Raw genomic sequence first — 25,136 nt, forward strand, 5'->3', positions numbered from 1 at the left:
AAATGACAAATGCGAGTGCTTTGTTCACAGCACATCACCTGAAGCGCCTCTCCTGGCATTTGACCATAGCAGTTGGGCCCTGGAAAACTGGAAAACGGTGGGTTGATCAGATGCGGCCCGATTTTGGTGTATAAGAGCTGATGGTAGGGTTCGAGTGTGGTGCAGACCCCACTAAGCCATGGAACCAAGCTGTTAATGAGAGTTAATGACCTATAGCAGCAAACGACAAATGCGAGTGCTTTGTTCACAGCACATCACCTGAAGCGCATCTACTGGCTCTTGACCATAGCGGTTGGACCCTGGACGACTGGAAAACGGTGGCCTGATCACATGCAGCAAGTTTTAGGTGTATAAGAGCTGATGGTATTGTTCGAGTGTGGCGCAGACCCCACTAAGACATGGAAAAAAGCTGTTAATGAGAGTTAATGACCTATGGCAACAAACGACAAATGCGAGTGCTTTGTTCACAGCACATCACCTGAAGCGCCTCTCCTGGCATTTGACCATAGCAGTTGGGCCCTGGACGACTGGAAAACGGTGGCCTGAACAGATGCGGCCCGATTTTGGCGTATAAGAGCTGATCGTAGGGTTCGAGTGTGGTGCGGACCCCACTAAGACATGGAACCAAGCTGTTAATGAGAGTTAATGAACTATGGGAACAAATGACAAATGCGAGTGCTTTGTTCACAGCACATCACCTGAAGCGCCTCTCCTGGCATTTGTCCATAGCAGTTGGGCCCTGGAAAACTGGAAAACGGTGGGTTGATCAGATGCGGCCCGATTTCGGTGTATAAGAGCTGATGGTAGGGTTCGAGTGTGGTGCAGACCCCACTAAGCCATGGAACCAAGCTGTTAATGAGAGTTAATGACCTATAGCAGCAAACGACAAATGCGAGTGCTTTGTTCACAGCACATCACCTGAAGCGCATCTACTGGCTCTTGACCATAGCGGTTGGACCCTGGACGACTGGAAAACGGTGGCCTGATCACCTGCAGCAAGTTTTCGGTGTATAAGAGCTGATGGTATGGTTCGAGTGTGGCGCAGACCCCACTAAGACATGGAACCAAGCTGTTAATGAGAGTTAATGACCTATGGCAGCAAATGACAAATGCGAGTGCTTTGTTCACAGGATATCACCTGAAGCGCCTGTCCTGGCTCTTGACCATAGCGATTGGACCCTGGACAACTGGAAAACGGTGGCCTGATCAGATGCGGCCCGATTTCGGTGTATAAGAGCTGATGGTATGGTTCGAGTGTGGCGCAGATCCCACTAACACATGTAACCATGCTGTTAATGAGCGATAATGATCTATGGCAGCAAACAACAAATGCGAGTGCTCTCTTATCAGCACATCACCTGAAGCGAGTCTCCTCTGTCGTGACCATAGCGGTTGGACCCTCGACGACTTGGAAATGGTGGCCTGATCAATTACAGCCCGATGTTGCTGGATAAGAGCTAATGGTAGGGTTCGAGTGTGGCGCAGACCGCACTGACACATGGAACCAAGCTGTTAATGAGCGTTAATGACCTATGGCAACAAATGACAAATGCGAGTGCTTTGTTCACAGCACATCACCTGAAGCGCCTCTCCTGGCATTTGACCATAGCAGTTGGGCCCTGGACGACTGGAGAACGGTGGCCTGATCAGATGCGGCCCGATTTCGGTGTATAAAAGCTGATCGTAGGGTTCGAGTGTGGTGCAGACCCCACTAAGACATGAAACCAAGCTGTTAATGAGAGTTAATGACCTATGGCAACAAACGACAAATGCGAGTGCTTTGTTCACAGCACATCACCTGAAGCGCCTCTCCTGGCATTTGACCATAGCAGTTTGGCCCTGGACGACTGGAAAACGGTGGGCTGATCAGATGTGGCCCGATTTCGGTGTATAAGGGCTGATCGTAGGGTTCGAGTGTGGTGCAGAACCCACTAAGACATGGAACCAAGCTGTTAATGAGAGTTAATGACCTATGGCAGCAAACGACAAATGCGAGTGCTTTGTTCACAGGATATCACCTGAAGCGCCTGTCCTGGCTCTTGACCATAGCGATTGGACTCTCGACGACTGGAAAACGGTGGCCTGATCAGATGCGGTCCGATTTCGGTGTATAAGAGCTGATGGTAGGGTTTGAGTGTGGCGCAGACCCCGCTAACCCATGGAACCAAGCCGTTAATGAGAGTTAATGACCTATGGCAACAAACGACAAATGCGAGTGCTTTGTTCACAGCACATCACCTGAAGCGCCTCTCCTGGCATTTGACCATAGCAGTTGGGCCCTGGACGACTGGAAAACGGTGGCCTGATCAGATGCGGTCGGATTTCGGTGTATAAGAGCTGATGGTAGGGTTCGAGTGTGGTGCAGACCCCACTAAGCCAAGGAACCAAGCTGTTAATGAGAGTTAATGACCTATGGCAGCAAACGACAAATGCGAGTGCTTTGTTCACAGCACATCACCTGAAGCGCCTCTCCTGGCTCTTGACCATAGCGGTTGGACCCTGAACGACTGGAAAACGGTGGCCTGATCACATGCGGCAAGTTTTCGGTGAATAAGAGCTGATGGTATGGTTCGAGTGTGGCGCAGACCCCACTAAGACATGGAACCAAGCTGTTAATGAGAGTTAATGACCTATGGCAGCAAACGACAAATGCGAGTGCTTTGTTCACAGGATATCACCTGAAGCGCCTGTCCTGGCTCTTGACCATAGCGATTGGACCCTCGACGACTGGAAAACGGTGGCCTGATCAGATGCGGTCCGATTTCGGTGTATAAGAGCTGATGGTAGGGTTTGAGTGTGGCGCAGACCCCGCTAACCCATGGAACCAAGCCGTTAATGAGAGTTAATGACCTATGGCAACAAACGACAAATGCGAGTGCTTTGTTCACAGCACATCACCTGAAGCGCCTCTCCTGGCATTTGACCATAGCAGTTGGGCCCTGGACGACTGGAAAACGGTGGCCTGATCAGATGCGGTCGGATTTCGGTGTATAAGAGCTGATGGTAGGGTTCGAGTGTGGTGCAGACCCCACTAAGCCAAGGAACCAAGCTGTTAATGAGAGTTAATGACCTATGGCAGCAAACGACAAATGCGAGTGCTTTGTTCACAGCACATCACCTGAAGCGCCTCTCCTGGCTCTTGACCATAGCGGTTGGACCCTGAACGACTGGAAAACGGTGGCCTGATCACATGCGGCAAGTTTTCGGTGAATAAGAGCTGATGGTATGGTTCGAGTGTGGCGCAGACCCCACTAAGACATGGAACCAAGCTGTTAATGAGAGTTAATGACCTATGGCAGCAAACGACAAATGCGAGTGCTTTGTTCACAGGATATCACCTGAAGCGCCTGTCCTGGCTCTTGACCATAGCGATTGGACCCTCGACGACTGGAAAACGGTGGCCTGATCAGATGCGGCCCGATTTCGGTGTATAAGAGCTGATGGTATGGTTCGAGTGTGGCGCAGATCCCACTAACACATGTAACCATGCTGTTAATGAGCGATAATGACCTATGGCAGCAAACAACAAATGCGAGTGCTCTGTTATCAGCACATCACCTGAAGCGAGTCTCCTCTGTCGTGACCATAGCGGTTGGACCCTCGACGACTTGGAAATGGTGGCCTGATCAATTACAGCCCGATGTTGCTGGATAAGAGCTAATGGTAGGGTTCGAGTGTGGCTCAGACCCCACTGACACATGGAACCAAGCTGTTAATGAGAGTTAATGACCTATGGCAACATATGACAAATGCGAGTGCTTTGTTCACAGCACATCACCTGAAGTGCCTCTCCTGGCATTTGACCATAGCAGTTGGGCCCTGGACGACTGGAAAACGGTGGCCTGATCAGATGCGGCCCGATTTCGGTGTATAAGAGCTGATCGTAGGGTTCGAGTGTGGTGCAGACCCCACTAAGACATGGAACCAAGCTGTTAATGAGAGTTAATGACCTATGGCAACAAATGACAAATGCGAGTGCTTTGTTCACAGCACATCACCTGAAGCGCCTCTCCTGGCATTTGACCATAGCAGTTGGGCCCTGGACGACTGGAAAACGGTGGCCTGATGAGATGCGGCCCGATTTCGGTGTATAAGAGCTGATCGTAGGGTTCGAGTGTGGTGCAGACCCCACTAAGACATGGAACCAAGCTGTTAATGAGAGTTAATGACCTATGGCAACAAATGACAAATGCGAGTGCTTTGTTCACAGGATATCACCTGAAGCGCCTGTCCTGGCTCTTGACCATAGCGATTGGACCCTGGACGACTGGAAAACGGTGGCCTGATCAGATGCGGCCCGATTTCGGTGTATAAGATCGGATGGTAGGGTTCGAGTGGGGTGCAGACCCCACTAAGCCTTGGAACCAAGCTGTTAATGTATGGCAACAAACGACAAATGCGAGTGCTTTGTTCACAGCACATCACCTGAAGCGCCTCTCCTGGCATTTGACCATAGCAGTTGGGCCCTGGACGACTGGAAAACGGTGGCCTGAACAGATGCGGCCCGATTTCGGTGTATAAGAGCTGATCGTAGGGTTCGAGTGTGGTGCAGACCCCACTAAGACATGGAACCAAGCTGTTAATGAGAGTTAATGACCTATGGCAACAAATGACAAATGCGAGTGCTTTGTTCACAGCACATCACCTGAAGCGCCTCTCCTGGCATTTGACCATAGCAGTTGGGCCCTGGACGACTGGAAAACGGTGGCCTGATCACATGCGGCAAGTTTTCGGTGAATAAGAGCTGATGGTATGGTTCGAGTGTGGCGCAGACCCCACTAAGACATGGAACCAAGCTGTTAATGAGAGTTAATGACCTATGGCAGCAAACGACAAATGCGAGTGCTTTGTTCACAGGATATCACCTGAAGCGCCTGTCCTGGCTCTTGACCATAGCGGTTGGACCCCGGACGACTGGAAAACGGTCGCCTGATCAGATGCGGCCCGTTTTCGGTGTATAAGAGCTGATGGTATGGTTCGAGTGTGGCGCAGATCCCACTAACACATGTAACCATGCTGTTAATGATCGATAATGACCTATGGCAGCAAACAACAAATGCGAGTGCTCTGTTATCAGCACATCACCTGAAGCGAGTCTCCTCTGTCGTGACCATAGCGGTTGGACCCTCGACGACTTGGAAATGGTGGCCTGATCAATTACAGCCCGATGTTGCTGGATAAGAGCTAATGGTAGGGTTCGAGTGTGGCGCATACCCCACTGACACATGGAACCAAGCTGTTAATGAGCGTTAATGACCTCTGGCACCAAACGACAAATGTGAGTGCTTTGTTCACAGCACATCACCTGAAGCGCCTGTCCTGGCTCTTGACCATAGTGGTTGGACCCTCGACGTCTTGAAAACGGTGGCCTGATCAGATGCGGTCCGATTTCGGTGTATAAGAGCTGATGGTAGGTTTCGAGTGGGGTGCAGAGCCCACTAAGCTATGGAACCAAGCTATTAAAGAGAGTCAATGACCTATGGCACCAAACGACAAATGCGAGTGCTTTGTTCACAGCACATCACCTGAAGCGCCTGTCCTGGCTCTTGACCATAGCGGTTGGACCCTGGACGACTGGGAAACTGTGGCCTGATCAGATGCGGCCCGATTTCGGTGTATAAGAGCTGATGGTAGGGTTCGAGTGTGGCGCAGACTCCACTAAGTCATGGAACCAAGCTGTTAATGAGCGTTAATGGCCTATGGCAGCAAATGACAAATGCGAGTGCTTTGTTAATAGTGCAACACCTGAAGCACCTCTCCTGTCTCATGACCATAGCAGTTGGACCCTGGACGACTGGAAAACGGTGGCCTGATCAGATGCGGCCCGATTTCGGTGGATAAGAGCTGATGGTAGGGTTCGAGTGTGGTGCAGACTTCACTAAGACATGGAACCAAGCTGTCAACAAGGCACTGTGCTGGTGGTGGCTCTACAATGATGTGGACTGTGTTACATGAATTGGTCCATGTCCTCTGATTGCAGCCATTCATAGACCCCATCTTCCCCAATAACGATGGAATTATTATGGCTGACAATGCACCACGTTACTGCCGGAGAGGCAGAATGACCAAGATATGCTCATCTCACTTTTGGCGCACCAGTTGGCGATGCACTATAATGACAGAATCGAAGCGCATGACCTGCAGTCTTTCACAAACGATTTTACAGAAAGTAATCAATAAAAAATTGATTTTGACGTTACTTACAGTTTTTTGTTTCAGCTTCATGGGGAAGTGGCCATCATCTCGCTAATGTTCATACTTACAGTGATATACCCATTTTAAGTAAGACGCTACGTGAAAATCAATAAAATTTGCAGTGAAAAATACAGGTCGCTATAATTTTGCGTTTGGTTCATATTACATTATGCAAATGAAGTTTAGCTAAGACATCGAATTTTGTGTGAGACAGGTTTCTATCTGTCTCCAGTATGGAGAAAATGAAATTTATGTAGCATGTTCACTTTTGAATTCACATGCAAGCGAATGAAATATTCATAACATTCCTCGTATATTCTAAACTGTTAGAGATAACTACCACAGATGAGCCACTCAAGAGACTGTCCCCACAACACTGGGATTGTGCACGAGCCCCTTTCGTCACAGCCTCTGATCCACCACCGGTTTGCTGAAGGGCAGGTCAAGTATGGCGAACAGTGCGGCATCACACAGTCACCCGATGGGCATTAGCTTAAGTCATCATGACAGCTGACAATATAGCAAGATGTAGTACTTGGATGTGCCATAGCGTCAGGCACTACGGCACCCAACAACTCCACAACAGGGTGTGGGAAGGCGAGAGGAGTCGAGGGAGGAACTGAGCACTCCTGCGTTCTCTCAGAAGTCCAGTCAAAGGACAGCAGCAGCAGCATATGGATATGAGGATTCGCTCCCAGGACCTCGCAGAGAACGGAAGACGCCATCGGGATTGAGAAATTACGGAATAAACATCTCTTAAATTGATTCTTCTGTTTCTGCATCTGCCAACACGTCCAGATACCTACTGCAAACATCCTGAACACAGCAGGGGCGCCACCTGTGAGTGTTGGCCCCTAAACCTCTTATAGTATTCACTTATGACCTTCAGAGAGTACAGATTCTAAAAAGTCGCGCTCACCAGTTGTTTGTTACTCACTTGGTGCCCTAGCACGATGTACTGTACACCGAGGAGAGTAAGTGGTTTTTGAAATTTTGACATTGGTACACGCTTTGTTCATTGTATCACAGCGCAGGGTTCATAACCTGCAGCTGGCGCAGGGACCTTTTCTTTTGGAAAATTGTTGTTTGTGATTGACAAGTGCAGCCTAAATTAATGTAATGAATGAGAGTGTCATTAAAGAAGCGTTATTTAATTATTATAATCGTTGTTGTGCATTATTTTCCTTTTTAAACCTGGTACTGTTAAAGTGAAATAAATCTGCAGAAATGCGTTACCCTTCAATGTGATTGGCGCGATTGAATTGTAAATTGAAAATCATCATCTTCCATTCGTAATAATTCTTCAATTGCTTAACTTTATTCAGTTTCGATTTTAGGCATATACATATACATGCAGCTGCAGAATATCAATACGATAATATTGTTAAAATAGTATTGAAAATATGCATTCACTGGGTGACAAAAATCGATATGCGCATATAGGCCTACAGATACCGGTAGTATCGCGTACACAAGAATACATTGGTGGAGCTGTTATTTGTACACAGGTGACACATATGGAAGTTCCATGCGGCTTTTCGCGGATGATGCTGTAGTATACAGAGAAGTTGCAGCATTAGAAAATTGTAGCGAAACGCAGGAAGATCTGCAGCGGATAGGCACTTGGTGCAGGGAGTGGCAACTGACCCTTAACATAGACAAATGTAATGTATTGCGAATACATAGAAAGAAGGATCTTTTATTGTATGATTATATGATAGCGGAACAAACACTGGTAGCAGTTACTTCTGTAAAATATCTGGGAGTATGCGTGCGGAACGATTTGAAGTGGAATGATCATATAAAATTAATTGTTGGTAAGGCGGGTACCAGGTTGAGATTCATTGGGAGAGTCCTTAGAAAATGTAGTCCATCAACAAAGGAGGTGGCTTACAAAACACTCGTTCGACCTATAATTGAGTATTGCTCATCAGTGTGGAATCCGTACGAGATCGGGTTGTCGGAGGAGATAGAGAAGATCCAAAGAAGAGCGGCGCGTTTCGTCACAGGGTTATTTGGTAAGCGTGATAGCGTTACGGAGATGTTTAACAAACTCAAGTGGCAGACTCTGCAAGAGAGGCGCTCTGCATCGCGGTGTAGCTTGCTCGCCAGGTTTCGAGAGGGTGCGTTTCTGGATGAGGTATCGAATATATTGCTTCCCCCTACTTATACCTCCCGAGAAGATCTCGAATGTAAAATTAGAGAGATTAGAGCACGCACGGAGGCTTTCAGACAGTCGTTTTTCCCGCGAACCATACGCGACTGGAACAGGAAAGGGAGGTAATGAAAGTGGCACGTAAAGTGCCCTCCGTCACACACCGTTGGGTGGCTTGCGGAGTATAACTGTAGATGTAGATGTAGATGTCTTACGTGATTATGGCCGCATAACGGGAATTAACAGACTTTGAACGCGGAATGGTATTTGGAGCCAGGCGCATGGAACATATCATTTCGTAAAACGTTAAGAAATGCAATATTCAGAGATCCCCAGTGTGAAGAGTGAGCCGAGAATACCAGTTTCCAGGCATTTTCTCCCACCACGAACAATACTGAGCCGTGTGCGGTTCGCATTGTTGCCGTTCATAACTTGGCGTCTTATAATAGCGGTAGTGTCGTCTTGTTACCTTCTTGTGCTAATGGCACCACAGAGTTTGCTAGTATTGTTTGTTCGCGAGAGGCAGCAGCAGCGGTTATCGATAGCCAGTACTGTGGTTCCTCTTTCCTCTTCCATATTCCACAAATAGGGCTCTTACTGTCAGTGCACTCTACAGCAATTCGGGCATTAAGCGGCTGTTTTGGAGCAATGGAACAGGTCATAAGTGTCCAAATTTCAGAGACGAATCGACTGCTGGGCAGATATCTAGCATGTTTGCCTTTTCTCTTAAAATGAGACGTCAAGGTGGTGATACTATCTTGTCAGTGATACTAACCCAGTCTGGCGACGTGTGTGTTCCGTGAACTCTCTACGCACTATATTGAAAAAACTTTCAGTTGCGACTTCCTGAATACTATCAGAATTTCCGAAGAGATGCTATCTCTTCTCGTATGTCCTCAGTGTGGAAGGACAAGCCGTCCTCTTGCAGGAAACTTTAGCGACAGCCCCGGACATTTGCACAAGCCCCGCCCATTTACCCCCTCCACACCTATCCCCCGCCACACCAACCAAGAGCGCATCAATACGATCTTTGGTAGTCCTCGTCGCTGTCGTGTTTTTGTTCGTCGTGTTTTGTTTTACCGCGGTTGTTCATACTAGCAGTTTTGTGCTGTTAGTAATTCTTAGCAGTTTGTGTAATACTGTCAAAATGAAACATAGATATCCACTCTCAATAAAGTTATCATACACAAGGTACCTAATTTTGACTGTTGTGGCCAACTGCTGTCAAAACCGATATCTAACAGACATTAAAGTACGATAAGATGTGTTGGAATGACACTGACGAAATTATGTACATATGTTTAACAATAGGCAGCTCTAAAGCTCTCAAATACTGAAGAAGAACTCAAAGTAATCTCGTGTCTGCTATAAGCAAGCAGTCATAAGAGTTCACAAGTAAAAATTCACCCATTACACACGCAAATATTAATGAAGAATGTCACTGTATGAATATCTGACTGCTTGCATTGCGCATTTCTACATTATCCCACTCTTATATTCTTTAGTCTTAAGGAGGTAATCAGAAACATACCAAGATATCGACTTTGCCTTGTTTACGCACAACATTGACTTTAGACAATCGAGATAATGGACAGCATCCTTGGCGATACTACCAATTAATATTTCCCAACAGAATTTCTTACGCTACGCGAGGTGACGGAAATTTGCGCTCACTACAGTCACCAAATATCAGATTTTTTTATATAGTGCAGATGAAAGCTCATGAAATAAAGAAGACAGTGTGGATAGCATTTTTATTTTTCATTCTTATTGATGATTTTTCAACTCGCATATTCAATGAACATCTTTCTAATTCTTTTCACAATGGTATCGGAAAACCTGTATTTCGTACTAACTACTGATTTTCTCCCTTGTTATGACTGGCATATCTGTGATACGAACAACTTTGATGTTGGAACATGCGGCAGACCATGCGCGGAGCTTAGGATATGGATTGGTGTGGGGAGGGGTGATTGGGCGGGACTTGTGCACCATCTGGGGCTGTCGCTAACGTTACGTTCCTCTTGCAACTGTTTCAACATCGTTAGAAGCTATGACACAATAAGACGGCCAGACAGAAAGCTTTTAGCTGTCTGAAGTGAGAGATAACGGCAAGTGGCCGGAAGACCTTGGAGGGCGTGGCTTTATAAGCTGTGTGAGACACCTCCTGGCGTGCAGCCGCGCCGCTCCCGATATGCAGAAGTGTAGCTGCCTGCTGCTGCTGGTGCTGGCTGTGGCGTTCTGCCACGCCGGCCTTGTCCGTCCCAGGAAGGTCCCCAAGCTGTGGCGGCCTCGCCTCTCGGGCAGAATCGTGGGCGGGTCTGCGGTCAGCATCTCGCAGTATCCCTGGCAGCTCTACTTCGAGGCGTAAGCATTACAAGTTTCTGAAGTTCTGTCACCTATTGTGCACGTTTATTAGGCTATGTTTACACTCACTGTTAGCACATAGCCGGCACTGTCAGGCAACGATGAAACAACCCCATCACTTCTTGGTGGCACAGTTACTCTGAGGCGTTGGTGCACACTCCGCTGATTGCTGCGATCGTAGGCACACGAGGATATCAGCCTAGGTTGTGTTTCGAGTAGCGACAATCGCCGGCTGTCCTGAAACTTGAGTGAGTGGCTTATCCAAGATTACTCTAGTCATGCCTTGTTGAGTGGACTGCACCGCGTTTACGCGGCTACTCCGCCGCCATCCATCGATATGTACAAGAAGAGGGCACTTGTCAGGATACCATATATTAGCGCTCCTTCCTGTTCTATTCGCTTGTGGAGCGAGGGAAGACATGCTTAAATTTTGTAACACCCCACCCGTCACTTATCTGGTTTTGGTGTGTGTTCACCCCAGGTAATTGACTAACATATCAACAGAGAGTGCAAAATTGCTGCAATGTCGGATAACGCAAAGAAAGTAATAAGGCCCTGTGACTCCTGATTGAACTGCGGTGGCGGTGTTGACATTAATTGGTTCAGAATTGATCCCTTTTAATTAAAAAGGGGTGCACGTAGATGTTACATTCAGCTATTGAACACAGATGCAAATGTTGCACATAAAATTAATTAAGAAAGTGACTTGGGATTTCAACTACTTGATTGAAAACAGATGCAGTCGATTAGCACAGATCTATTTTAAATCATGACCTTCAATCATCACATTACAAGATTCACCTATCAGGCAGTGGTACTAAATTGCGTTTGCGTGGAGTAAAGCGCGATAAATCAAAAGTAATTCCTATCGACTGACCCAGGCGTAATGTGAAGTGCGAGAAGAATTCTACAATACACGGTCCATGAAACCCTGGTGGAAACTTTGCCGACGTGATCCAGCAAATTAATCAATGGCCGGAGCGGGCGCAATATCACCGAATACAGCGTGGCGGAGCGGTGTCTTTGTGTGGACATCGGCCGACCTCGTGCTGCTGCAAGGCTGCGCTCGTCTTCTCACTCCTAGCTTTCTTGCTCAGTACATAGCTGAACCAAAGTTCCTATCTCCAAGCTCAATCGTTCCGTTTGCTAAGTCCTAAACTCCAGAGATGCTCACTCTTTCTCAGGAAAGCTGAGGAAAGAACGCCACGTCCGCACTCTAGGCAAGCTGGGAACGGAAGACCTCTACGGAGACTTCTCACAGTCCGCTCCCCCGGCGGCCACGCTCAATTCTGAGTACTTCCCTGGGGTAAACTAGCCTCCAGTAAATCGACGCCTTTCCACAAAGTTTTCATGTCGTGTGAATTACTTTAGAACCATCACCCGACATTAATTATTCAAGTAAGTCCATACTATACCCTCTACAAGATGCATTGCGCCTTGTCAGTCATTTTTGTTCAGCCCTACTGTTCGCTCAACGTGAGTTAGGTGATCTTTAATGACTTCATGTTCTTGCCATCTTACAATTTCTCCGTGGGAGCTGCACTTGTCTAATCCGACCTTCGCGGTCTCCACAGGAGCGATACTTAGGGAGTTATATCACAGTTTCTTGATACCACAAAACTGGTTCTTGAAACTTTGAAAGAAGGCTTTTACGGGACATTTCGCTGTCCAACTTTCAAGTGCAGTCACTTTCCTCAGACGATGCGGAGACCAGCGTCTTCGCACTCGACAATCTGTGTGAACGGCTGCAGCATAAATGCTACCAGCGAGCACTGAGATGACCAGACTAACAAAGAGCTGTGAGCAGCAAGGTTTCAGCATAAACATATGCTTAGGCTGTCTGTTACTTTCTGGCAGATCAAAACTCGAACCCAGAAGGCTGCCTTATCCACGCAAGTTTCACCATCTGACCTAGCAGCAGTATTAGAGATTTAAAGACGAACCTGGAACGGCAAGATTCCACAATCGATTCCTCATCCGGCATACATCTTTTTATCTTCTAGAGTGTTTGAAAACAGGTTTCATTCTGCTATACATATCTTGATACTGTCTTTTTATGCTTTTTTTTATTCCCTATTTACTGTAGCTTTATTAGCATTTTTCAAACACTTTGCATACTGTACAATACGTCATAGACAACAGACACTCAGTTGTAGTTTACTTAAGAAAACGACTCTGAACATCTGAAAAACAAATAATATTACGAGGATTGTTCAGTAAGTAACACCTCACATTTTCTTTAAAAAAGCCGTTAATATGCATACACAAACGTCCGTGTTGGTGTTTTACATTTGATGTCTGTTGTGTGCTCTGGTGAACTTTCGAACCGTTCTGGGAGATGGCACAGTCGTAGTACAGCGTCAAAATGGCGTCTACATACGACTCATATTACAAGAAGCGTGCTGTTATTGAATTCTCGTATGCAGAAAGAGAAACCGTAGTGAACATCCATAAATATTTGTGTACAGTGTAGACGATGCTGCAGTTGATAGGAATACAGTTGAGCGATGGGTAAAGAAAGTGACAACCTCAGGAAATGCGGAAACAGAGCTCCGTGATCAGCCACGCTCGGGAAGTCGTGTACAGCCACTGCTCCAGACATGCTGAATCGTGCGGATGCAATTATTCGTGCCGACCGGCGCATCACTACTCGACAGTTGGCTCTACAGTTGTCGGTCAGCATTGGACTGCGTTTGCAATGATCGAAACTCTCGGATATTCAAAGAGGTGCTCACGATAGGTTGCACGAATGCTCACAGCGGGCCACAAGATTCAAAGAAAGACCATTTGATCTGAATTGTTGGAGCGTTTTGAGATCGGCGGAGAGGCCTTTCTGTCACGGATCGTTACGGGGCAGTAAAGTTGGGTGCACTACTTCGCGGCGGATACAAAAAGGCAGTCCATGGAGTAGCATCATCCTCATCCACCACAAAAGAAGAAATTCATGACAACCCCCTCTGCCGGAAAAGTCATGGTGACCGTTTTCTGGAATTTTGATGGCGTCATTCTCGTGGGTGTGATGCCTAGAGTGTCAACCGTCAGTATATGGAAAGTCTCTGAATAAACTCAAGAACCGTTTCGGACCTGTTCGATCGAACAAGAATACATCAGAAATATTGCTCCGACATGATCATGCACGCGCGTACACAAGTCTGAGAACCCGGGAGCACACCGCCATATTCGGGTGGACATCATTTCCTCATCCACCCTACAGTCCAGACCTGGCACCCTCGGACTACCATCTCTTTGGGCTCCTTAACGGTTCTCTACGGAGAAGACACTTTGAAGATGACGATAATGTCAGTCATGCAGTGAAAACATGACCAAGCCTACAGGACAAGAGCTTTTGCCAGCAGGGAATACATGTTCTTCCACAACGTTGGCTCACGGCCATAGAGCGTAGTGGAGACTACCTAGAAAAGTAGCACATGGACTTGACATGTTGATGTACATCGCCGCCAAATTCTGACTCTTAACAATAAATATGTTCTGAGGAAAAATGTGCGGTAGTACTTATTGAACGACCGTCGTACGATGTGCTGAGGCAGAAGAATACAATTCTTATCGAACTAACTTCCACCTGGGGGTATTAACTTCCTTCCTCCCCACCCCAGCTTTTGGTATTATAACCGAGTTCCAACTCGAAATTAACTCTTCAAACTACTTTAACAAATTCACATACCATACTCCGTAAAATAATTGTTATATACAGTAGAATTTGCCTGAAAACAAAACTGGCACTGGTCAACACTCAACAAGCATATCAACATCACAACTGAAACTTATACCCCTTAGAGTCCCGTCATAAGAAGCCCTAATTATATTGCAGAACCCCAAAGTAACCTGACAGATATAAGATAACTTATACGATCAGCTCTAACTATACTGAAGAGCCAAAGAAATTGGTACACCTTCCCAATATCGTGTAGGACCCCAGCGAGCACGCAGAAGTGCCACAACACGACGTGGCATGGACTCGACTAATGTCTGAATTAGTGCTGGAGGGAACTGACGCCATGAATTCCGCAGGATTCATGAATCCTTAAGATTATGAGATGGTGGAATCTTTTCTGTACAGTACATTGCAAGGCATCCCATATACATTCAATAATGTTCATGTCTAGAAACTATGGTGGTCGGCGGAAGTGTTTAAACTCAGAAGAGTGTCCCTAGAGTCAATCTGTGGCAATTCTGGACGTGTAGGGTGTCCCATTGTCCTGCTGGAATTGCAAAGTTCGTCGGAATGCACAATGGACATGAATGGATGCAAATGATCAGACAGAATGTTTAAGTACGTGTCAATTGTGAGAATCGTATCTAGATGAATCAAGGATCCCATTCCCATATTATCCAACTGCACACGCCCCACACCATTACAAAGCCTCCACAAGCTTGAACAGTTCCCTGTTGACACACAGGGTCTATGAGTTCATGAGGTTGTCTCCATACCCCTACACGTCCATCCTTTAGATAGAATTTTAAACTAATCCGACTAGGCAACATGTTTCCAATCGTCAACAGTCCAATGTCGACGTGGACAGGTCCTGGCGAGGCGTAAAGCTTTGTGTCGTGCAGTCATCAGGGGTACACGAGTTGGCCTTCGGCTCCGAAAGCCCATATCGATGATATTTCGTTGAATGGTTCGCACTCTGACCCTTATTGATGGCCCAGCATTGAATTCTGCAGAAGTTTGCGGAAGGGTGCTAGAGGATTCTCTTCAGTCGTCGTTGGTCCCGTTCTTGCAGGATCCTTTTCCGGCCGTTCGTGAAAAGGTCGTACGGGGAAATCGCCATTTCATTGCTACCTCCGAGATGCTGTGTCCCACCGCACGTGCGCCGATTGTAACACCACGTACAGACTCACTTAGATCTTGATAACCTGCCATTGTAGCAGCAGTAACCGATCAAACAGCTGCGCCAGTCACTTGTCTTATACAGGCGTTACCAACCGCAGCACAGTATTCTGCCTGTTTACATATCCCGTTATTTGAATACGCATGTCTGTACCAGTTTTTTGGCGCTTCAGTGTATTAACCACTAAATGACATTGTTAAAATACAATGCTTAAAATTTTTTGCATGACACTCGCTGGTCACGATTAAGGTCCAGAATATTAAATCAAATAAATACAGCAAGCGCCAGCGTAAAACTTACGTCAAGACACTATGTCTTATAATTAGGATACACAGCATTAACACTCAATACCTACAGTGGTAACGAGTTCATAAATAGATGCCCCAGTGCCTAGATAGTTATGTCAGAAACGGTTACTACCAAATCGAAGGAGCCGCCTGCGAGTTCTGAACAATTTGCTTAGGCAAGTCGAAGGACACGAGTTCAGAAAACATTCCTCAAAACAGTCAGTATGACATCCACAATTTCGGTGAGAGAATACACTCGAACACAGCCTAGAAAAAAATAACGCACTTATGTAACTGAAGAAACGTACCGCCTGTACTTAATTTTCCTTGTAATTCCGTGTATCCAATCACAAAAGATTTTCCATCGCTGAAGTTCAGCTCACATAATACTCCAAGGTATCGCACGTAATTACAATTCATATAATGCTGGCTACCAATCCAGATTCCAATACAAATAACCATAGAGCAACCTGCCGCAGAAAATATGGCCAAGAGTCAGATCGCTATCAAGGTACATTCCTGATATCTCCACCAGATAACCGCATCCGGCCGCTTTCAAGTACTGTCAACATCTTCCCGCTCATAGGCTCACAACAGACTGTTCGACAAGGCGGTTCGCGTTACTCTCCATAGTAACAAATGGCGCCATCGCACGGAACCCAATATTCTCGTGACAACCATCATGTGTCACCAAGAGGCACAGTGCAAAAAATATAATTGATCTTAAAGTACTATGACAAAAATATGAGATAGTGAGCAAAATGTTAAGTTGTTACTTTACTAGTAGAGTGTATCTTGAATTTGTGTTCAGCCATTTACTATTGGGGGATTTTCACCTGCCTCGAGATGACTAGGTGTTTGTGTAGTCATCATCAATTCATCATCATTCACGAAAGTGGTGAGATTGGACTGAGCAAAGGTTGGGAATTTCTACGGGCGCTGATAACCGCGCAGTTGTGAGCCCCACAAACCAAACATCATCATCATCATACACTATTTGGTTGGTGCGTGAGTTCTTAGCGTTCCTCCATTAGTTTAATAAATACAACAGCTTCACATTACCGAGACTTTAATCATCAATAGTATATTCTCCTTCACTGTTTACAAGAGTCTGCCTAAGCTGTGGTAATTTTTCGTTTCCACGACTGTAGAAATCACATGATTTTGAGACGAAGAACTCGTCGAGCCACGTTCGGAGCGCATTTTCATCTGCAAAGGACGTTCCTTGAATTTCGATCGATGATGGAAGAGGTGAAAATCTGAGGGCACAGTATCAAGAGAATGAGGTGGGTGCGGAACGGCTTCTCAACTTATATACTGCATTGTGTTTTTTGTCACTCTAGCAGAAAGCGAGCGGGCGTCATCGGGAGTGGTGTCACTTCACGTAGTCTTCCTGGTCGTTTTTCTTGGATTGCGTCTGCAAGACATCTCAGTTGTTGACAATAAATTTCAGTAGTGATAGTTACACCTCGGGGAAGCAATTCGTAGCGCACTACAACGTCGTTGTTCCACCAGATGCATAACGTTATCTTTTGTGGATGCGCAGTTGGGCAGTTTCTGCTTTGTTTGGGCTCAACCATTCCTTTTGTTCCTTTGTTAGTATAAAGACGCCATTTCTCGTCACCAGTAACGACACAGGATACGAATCGTCGTGTTGTTCACAAGCAAGCAGAGATGAATGTATGGCCGTCTGTTGATTTTTGTGATCTTGGTTTAGAGCATGCGGTATTCATATACCCGATTTCCGAACCCTCCCCATTGCATGAAAATCTCGTACGAAGGAGGAATGACCGCAATTCACGAGTAGATTTCTGACACTCCACTCTTTTTTACATTCGTCAGACATCAGCAAAAACACCCTTTGAGTGCGTTAGCGTCACTAGAATAAATTACTGGGGGTAGGAGCGGACCCTTACTCTACGACAGAGCACATCGGTGTTTGGCTGTACAAGATTGGTTTATTTTCTGTATTGTTGTCAATGAAGCACACTGGTTTCCATAGACTGTGACGTGACAATTTCAGGACAACTGTCAAGATAACGTATTACGTTCTGATTCGCAGAAATATCACTAAACACAACAACATCAAATTTAAATAGAAGGTTTTCCACAAGTTTGTTCTTACATCTAGACAGTGAATCAATGTCTGAGTTAGCCAATATTACGTCAAATCATCCGATTTCGCTTCTAAGTTCGGTACTATTTAGGACGACAATCACGTCTACAGAGGATGGTTAGTTTTTGTGACAAGAAATGCAAAAGATTAGTCAAGGTTGCTCGTGTTCACAGTGGACGCAAGCTTGTGATCAAATAATTTTACTCCTCTTCCAGCGGCATTTACCTTTAGTTGAGACGTGTTGTCAGCTGCATCGCTGCTCTTGCCCTCTGAAAATCCTATAAACAGCTAATCAAAATCTTTACTGATTTTGACAGCTGATACAGCCCTATGTTTCTCGTTAGGCGAGAAAACATGCACTCATCCCTAGTCTGGAATATATGGCGATATACACGCCCATAGATGGAGCAGTGTGTATACTTCAACGTCTTAGTTCTCGCAAGGACAATTAACTACGTAGCTGTTTCATTTCTCCACTACCGGAGTTCAACGACTCTTCAGCTGATTTCTAGTTGAATTCCAGCCAAAGTGAACGCAGTGTTTACATAAAATTCCTCTTTTGGCGCCATGCAGGGCGTCATGCGTCCTGTTCTACGCTTGCCGCTGATTCAGAGGAGAGTTCTCGAAGTTTTCGGTATTCTGTCTTTCGTATTAAACTCTCTCCCCCCCCCCCCCCACCCCCACAGGAGCTGTGTCCTTTCGTGCTTCGCAACACGGCCTTCTAAAGCCAATGGGAGCGTTCCTTTCATCTCGTGGAAACTACCCTGGCCAATCGCGAATGGTGTACCTTCAAACTGCGCCATAGTCTAGCCACTTCTACTCCTTCCGAGATTATGGCAGCCAACTGGATATTCTGTTCCCGCTCCTGACGCCTGAAAGTTACACACGTAAATCACTACATCACCATGGACCTTTCACATGATCAGTAAATGCTACTCTCTTTTAACTGCATCTCATGGCTGTTTGTATCCATCTGGTAATTTCCCAACTCAATTTTCTAAATAATATCTCTGTCACAGGCAGTTCTGGGCCATCAGCTGCACCCTTCGATGTATTGCCTGGTGTGTTCGCTGTCTCCCTCGCCACAGATCACCCCTGTTAAAAGCCTTTCTTTGTATGCGGGCCATGGCTGCGCAACCTGAGACCGTCCCATACTCAAGCGTACCTTCCAGCAGACTTTTTTTTAAAAAAAAAAGTTCAAATGGCTCTATGGGACTTAACGTCTGAGGTCATCAGTCCCCTAGAACTTAGAACTACTTAAACCTAACTAACCTAAGGACATCACACACATCCATGCCCGAGGCAGGATTCAAACCTGCGACCGTAGCGGTCGCGCGGTTCCAGACTGTAGTGCCCAGAACCGCCCGGCCACCCCGGCCGGCAGATTTTTTCACGTTTTTGCTCATTGACCCGTAGGACGTGGGTTCGGTGTGTTAATATTGTCGAATCTAGTGTCATACCTTTTTGCATTACACACAGTACATTTTGATAGGCAAATCTACTCACTATCACTGAAGTATGTCATGTGATATATCAATCTACTCGTTACGACATATAAAATCTCCTGTAAGGGGTGACATTAACATTCATTCTAGTTGCCACCTTACACAGTAACGTGTATCATTGTGGATTAATGCGTTTGAACAGTCTTCATCAAACCCCGGATGTCATTTCGAACGATCCTTCTTAAAAGGAAACAACCATTCTTTTGATGTGCTCTGTCCAATGGCGTTATCCTCATTAATGGCGCAAATATTTCTGCCTGACTCCTCGGCTATCAGCCCTCTATTAAACTTAGACAGAAGATCATATCGGTGATGCTCCGATTTCTTCATGTAGCATATCATTTCCTAGCGTCCATAGCTCCACTCATTCTCACCAGACTACAAAATAACAATATATAAACTCAAATTTCAAAAGTGAATTACAAACAAAAAAATTACAATCCATAAAAAAAGTCACAGCAACCGAAACACCAGTACGCAGAACGAAAACACTACGAACTTACGCACCAACCAAATACACTACTGGCCATTAAAATTGCTGCACCAAGAAGAAATGCAGATGACAAATGGGTATCCATTGGACAAATATATTATAATAGAACAGACATGTCACGACATTTTCACGCAGTTTCGGTGCATAGATCCTGAGAAATCAGTACCCAGAACGACCACCTCTGGCCGTTATAACGGCCTTGATAAGCCTGGGCATCGAGTCACAGCGTGGAAGGCATGTACAGGTACAGCTGCCCATGCAGTTTCAACACGATACCACAGTTCATCAAGAGTAGTGACTGGTGTATTGTGACGAGCCAGTTCCTTGGTCACCATTGACCAGAAGTTTTCAGTTGGTGAGAGATCTGGTGAATGTGCTGGCCAGGGCAGCAGTCGAACATTTTCTATATCCAGGAAGGCCCGTACAGGACCTGCAACATGCGATCTAGCATTATCCTGCTGAAATGTAGGATTTCGCAGGGATCGAATGAAGGATATAGCCACGGGTCGTAACAAATCTGAAATGTAACTTCCATTGTTCAAAGAGCCGTCAATGCGAACAAGAAGTAACCGAGACGTGTAACCAATCGCACCCCATACCATCACGCCGGGTTATACGCCAGTATACATGCTTCCAATGTGCGTTCACCGCGATGTCGCCAAACACGGATGTGACCATCATTATGCTGTAAACAGAACATGGATTCAGCCGAAATACACCATCGCAGGCATCGCAGCGTCAAGGGTAACCGCAGCCATGGTCTCCGAGGTGATAGTCCATGCTGCTGCCCCAAACGTCCCATCTGTTGACTCATGGATCGAGACGTGGCTGCACGATCCGTTACAGCCATGCGGATAAAACGCCTGTCATCTCGACTGCTAGTAATACGAGTCCCTTGGGATCCAGCACGGCGTTCCGTATTACCCTCCTGAACCCACCGATTCCATATTCTGCTAACAGTCATTGGATCTCGACCAACGCGAGCAGCAATGTCGCGATACGATAAACCGCAATCGCGACAGGCTACAATCCGACCTTTATCAAAGTAGGAAACGTGATGGTAGGCATTTCTCCTCCTAACACGAGGCATCACAACAACGTTTCACCAGGCAACGCCGGTCAACTGCTGTTTGTGTATGAGAAATCGGTTGGAAACGTTCCTCGTGTCAGCACGTTGTAGGTGTCACCAACCTTGTGTGAATGGTCTGAAAAGCTAATCATTTGCATATCACAGCATCTTGTACCTGTCGATTAAATTTCGCGTCTGTAGCACGTGATCTTTGCGGTGTAGCAATTTTAATGGCCAGTAGTGTAGTACCGAACGTACCTTACATGGGACCAGAGGTAACTGGCGCTTGCTGTCACTCAGGAACGGCTCCCCGTGCGGAGCGTCCATCATCAGCAGCAACTGGGCGCTGTCGGCGGCCCACTGCGTGGAGGGCGTGTCGCTGACCAGCCTCCAACTGCGAGCCGGCACCTCGACCAGGGGCAGCGGCGGCAGCGTACACTCCGTGTCCGGTGGGCAGTCGCACTCCAGCTACAACTCGGCCACCGTCGACTACGACATCTGCGTGCTGCAGGTGTCCAACGCCTTCAGCTTCGGCTCCAACGTGCAGGCCGTCTCCCTGACGTCGTCGGAGCCTTCGGCGGGAACCTCCGTCACCGTCTCCGGGTTTGGGGCGCTGAGCTCTGGCGGATTGTCGTCGAACCTGCAGGCCGTCACCGTCCAGATCATAGACCGCAACACGTGCAACGCCGCTTACGGCAGCATCACCTCCCGCATGATCTGCGCCGGCGTCACGGGCGGAGGCAAGGACGCCTGCCAGGGAGACAGCGGCGGACCTCTGGTGTCAGGCTCCACGCAGGTCGGCATCGTCTCGTTCGGCACTGGATGCGGCCTGGCCGCCTATCCAGGGGTCTACGCCAACGTCGCTAATCTCCGCTCTTGGATCCAGTCTGCTACTGGCGTGTGACGAGACAATAAATAAACACTTTTAATAAACCATCAGATTGTACTTTTCTCAAGCAGAACCAGTTCAGTGTCACAACAAATATTCCCTACACCATCCTTTTCTAATACACAAACATAGGTCACTCAGTACTACGAAAAATATCACTTCATCAATTATCTGCTTTCTTTTCACGTTCCTTGCCTGATAAAACATGGTCAGTACCTACAATATTCAAACAATGTCTAAAATTTCACTGGTTGGAAATTGCGCTTTCATCGCAGAAGAAGGTAATAACACCGGTTTCTCTGTGAATATCGAAATGGCAGATATCAAGTAAATCAAGAGAGAAGGCGCATCAAGACTTGTTAAAATACCTGTGCAATTTTACACAGATTATGGAACAAGCTTTGTTTCTCTTCTACTAGCCTTTTATTGTAGTTCACTGCAACGTTAAAATCAATATGAGAAACGTGCACTCCATTCTTTTATCGACGAACTTTCGTTTGACAGGTACACATAATTATTGGCGAGCATCGCTGACATCAGTCTATTGTAGAATTCTAGAACAGATCTACAGATGTATGGTCCTCGTACTATTATCATCCATGAGATGCCCAGGGTTATAGACAATAGTACTGATTTTGATATTGTGCTCCTTCATTTCCAGACAGCATTCGATACACTTCATAACTTTCACATACTAGACGATATACGGACTTATTCAATATTGCATCAGCTTCTTGACTGGATTCAGGACTTACAACCCGACAGAACTTTGTATGATATTAACAGACGATATCATCAGATGTAACTAACTTCGTGAGAACCTCAGGAGAGTATTATAAGCCATCATTGTTCACGATATATGCAATAATCTGGAGGATGAGGTACGAAGTTCCGTTAGGCAGTGTTGAATGAATCTTTTGTATAGGAAAGTTACAACATGAAAACCGTAGAGGAATGAAGGCCGAGCTTCAGGCGATCAACGCTTGGCGCAGAGACTCCCAGAGTTAATAAACGGGCACGAAAAAATACACTGCACATAAATGGGCACCAAGACCCATTGTCGTGTCGGTATGTATAATCCACTATAAACAGTGACTACTGCGGTCTGGGAGTAATTGCCCGGAGGGACCTAAAGCAGAAATATCACATAAACCCAGTTTTGGAAGAAGAAGCAAAGCAGGAATTCATTACAACAATGCTGGGGAAATGTAATTCATCCACCAAAGAAACTGTTCGGCCAGTTCTTGAACACTGTTCATGAATTTTGCATTCTTACCAGGCAGAGCTAATACAGGAAGTAGGAAAGGTACTACGAAGAGCCTTACCTTTCGTTACACTTTCGTTTAGTAAGCACAGAAACGTTACGAAAGTGCTCATCAGACTCCAGTGGCAGACACGGAGAGATTTCCTGTTAAAATTCTGCGAGTGCCCGTTTCAAACAGTCTCACACTATACGGGGTGTCCCAGGAGGAGTGGTCAGTATTCAAAGACATGGCAAGAACGATTATTCGAAGCAAAACAGTCCAGTAAACGTGGGCTCTAAAATGCATACCTTAAGGGGTATGAGTACCTCATCATTTTCGATCGTGTGAACCAAATCTTTTTCTAGTGCAAGCTCTCTGCTTTTTTGCTTTCCGTATTTTGAGAGGTAGTAGTATGGCTGAAAACGTCCATTAACATGGGCTCTAAAGTGCACATCTTATGTGCTATGAGCACTAGTCCATCTTCGCCACTGTGAAAAATTAGAGCTCTTACGGAAACTTACCAACGCTAGTTCTTCCGACACAGCAATCGCGAACTGCGCAGCAAAAAATGGCAACTGACAGCGGTGCCAGGGATACCCTCCGCTGCAAACTGCAAGGTGGCTTGCCTGGTAAACATGAAGATGTAAATGTAGAAGATTGAGTATTTGCCACAAGACTTTTTCTCAAGACCTGGTATGCCTGAAAGATCTCTTTGACCTGTCTGTTACGCGGTACGGGTTTACTCGAGTAAGCGTGAGGTCGCTAAATCGCTGTGACGTGCTGGCTCTAGACTTTTGAAAGTAGTCGCGACGTTTCCCTGATACAGGGAAGTCTACAGTAGCAGACTTTGGCAGAGCTAGCGACGGATAGGCGCTCTTCACCAAACAGTGCGCCTTTGAGTGAGTTAATTACAACCCCTCTGCCGCGCCTACGTCACTGCTGTTGACCACCCGCATCTCCAACAGACACTTGTGGAAAGGCTACCACTCTGGCGTTCTTCCAGAGTATCTGGCGCTGGGTTGCTTTCTCTGCATTCTTGCATTGTTACAATCGGTAGATACAGCAATCACGTGTTTCCCAAGCTATGATACCTTGATGTGATGTCAAGTGGAGACAGATCCACAACAACTGAAAAATGAATCTAATATTTTTTTATTCCATTGCAGCATTTGTCTTATTGGTGTAACCGGATTCGTTCAGATGCTGAACTTCTTCAGATATACATTAAAAAAATTTAAAAACAAAAGATTTGTTAAATTTCATCTTACATAACTAATTTGAAACATATGATAAATATACCAGTATATATTAAATATAATAGTGTATACAACCCCACTGTCGCTGCAAAGCAGTACCTCATTTTTGAGTACTGTGCGCAGCCTTCGTAAGTCGCTACCGTACGTAAATTTGTGGACTCACATTCAAATGCTGTGCATACTTCATTATACAGATATGTCGAGCGGCACCAGCGCTCGACCTGAGATACGAAAGAGATATTTCTGTGCATATCATTGCACTTTGTTTTTCAGGAGATCCACGTTCACTGAACATTGGAAAACACGGCATACCTTGAATAACTTAGACAACTGCTAAAGACATTCAAAAGCCAAGATCGCATAAACATTTCTTTACTTAAAACAACCGATTTCGACAGGCTTTGCTGTCACCTTGAGGTCTTAAAGAATATTTTTGTTACGTAACGAATTCTTTTTAAGTTGGACCTCAGGCCAAGTTGTCATGCAGATAAACTTCAAAAGAACTCGTTTCATGTTTCATACAAAAATATTCTTGAAGACCTTAAGTTGACACAAAGTCCATCGAAACTCGTTTTATATAAATAACTTTTTATGCGATACTGGCTTTTAGTAAGTAAAACAGGTCGCTCCTTCTGTCTTCTCAAAATGAGAAAATTCAACGAACTTAGGTTCAATTTGTGTGTATTGTGTGATCTTATTTATGTAAA

General features: G+C 45.9%; 1 protein-coding gene across 1 annotated transcript; it reads left to right on the forward strand.

The window, feature by feature from the left end:
* Positions 1–10,530: 10,530 nt before the first annotated feature.
* Positions 10,531–21,976, forward strand: LOC126190986 (trypsin delta-like). The gene is made up of 2 exons (XM_049931663.1): positions 10,531–10,717; positions 21,341–21,976. Exons 1-2 carry the CDS (start codon positions 10,545–10,547, stop codon positions 21,942–21,944), a joined length of 777 nt encoding a protein of 258 aa, XP_049787620.1. The 5' UTR covers positions 10,531–10,544; the 3' UTR covers positions 21,945–21,976.
* The last annotated feature ends 3,160 nt before the right edge of the window (positions 21,977–25,136 follow it).

The sequence above is a fragment of the Schistocerca cancellata genome, chromosome 6 (assembly GCF_023864275.1).
Source record: "Schistocerca cancellata isolate TAMUIC-IGC-003103 chromosome 6, iqSchCanc2.1, whole genome shotgun sequence".
Classification (NCBI taxonomy): domain Eukaryota; kingdom Metazoa; phylum Arthropoda; class Insecta; order Orthoptera; family Acrididae; genus Schistocerca; species Schistocerca cancellata.

Excerpts from the sequence above, each read along its gene's own strand:
- LOC126190986 (XM_049931663.1), top strand. The coding sequence starts at position 10,545 with ATGCAGAAGTGTAGCTGCCTGCTGCTGCTGGTGCTGGCTGTGGCGTTC. Across the intron at positions 10,718-21,340 it reads TGGCAGCTCTACTTCGAGGC|GAACGGCTCCCCGTGCGGAG; the intron begins GTAAGCATTACA and ends GCTGTCACTCAG.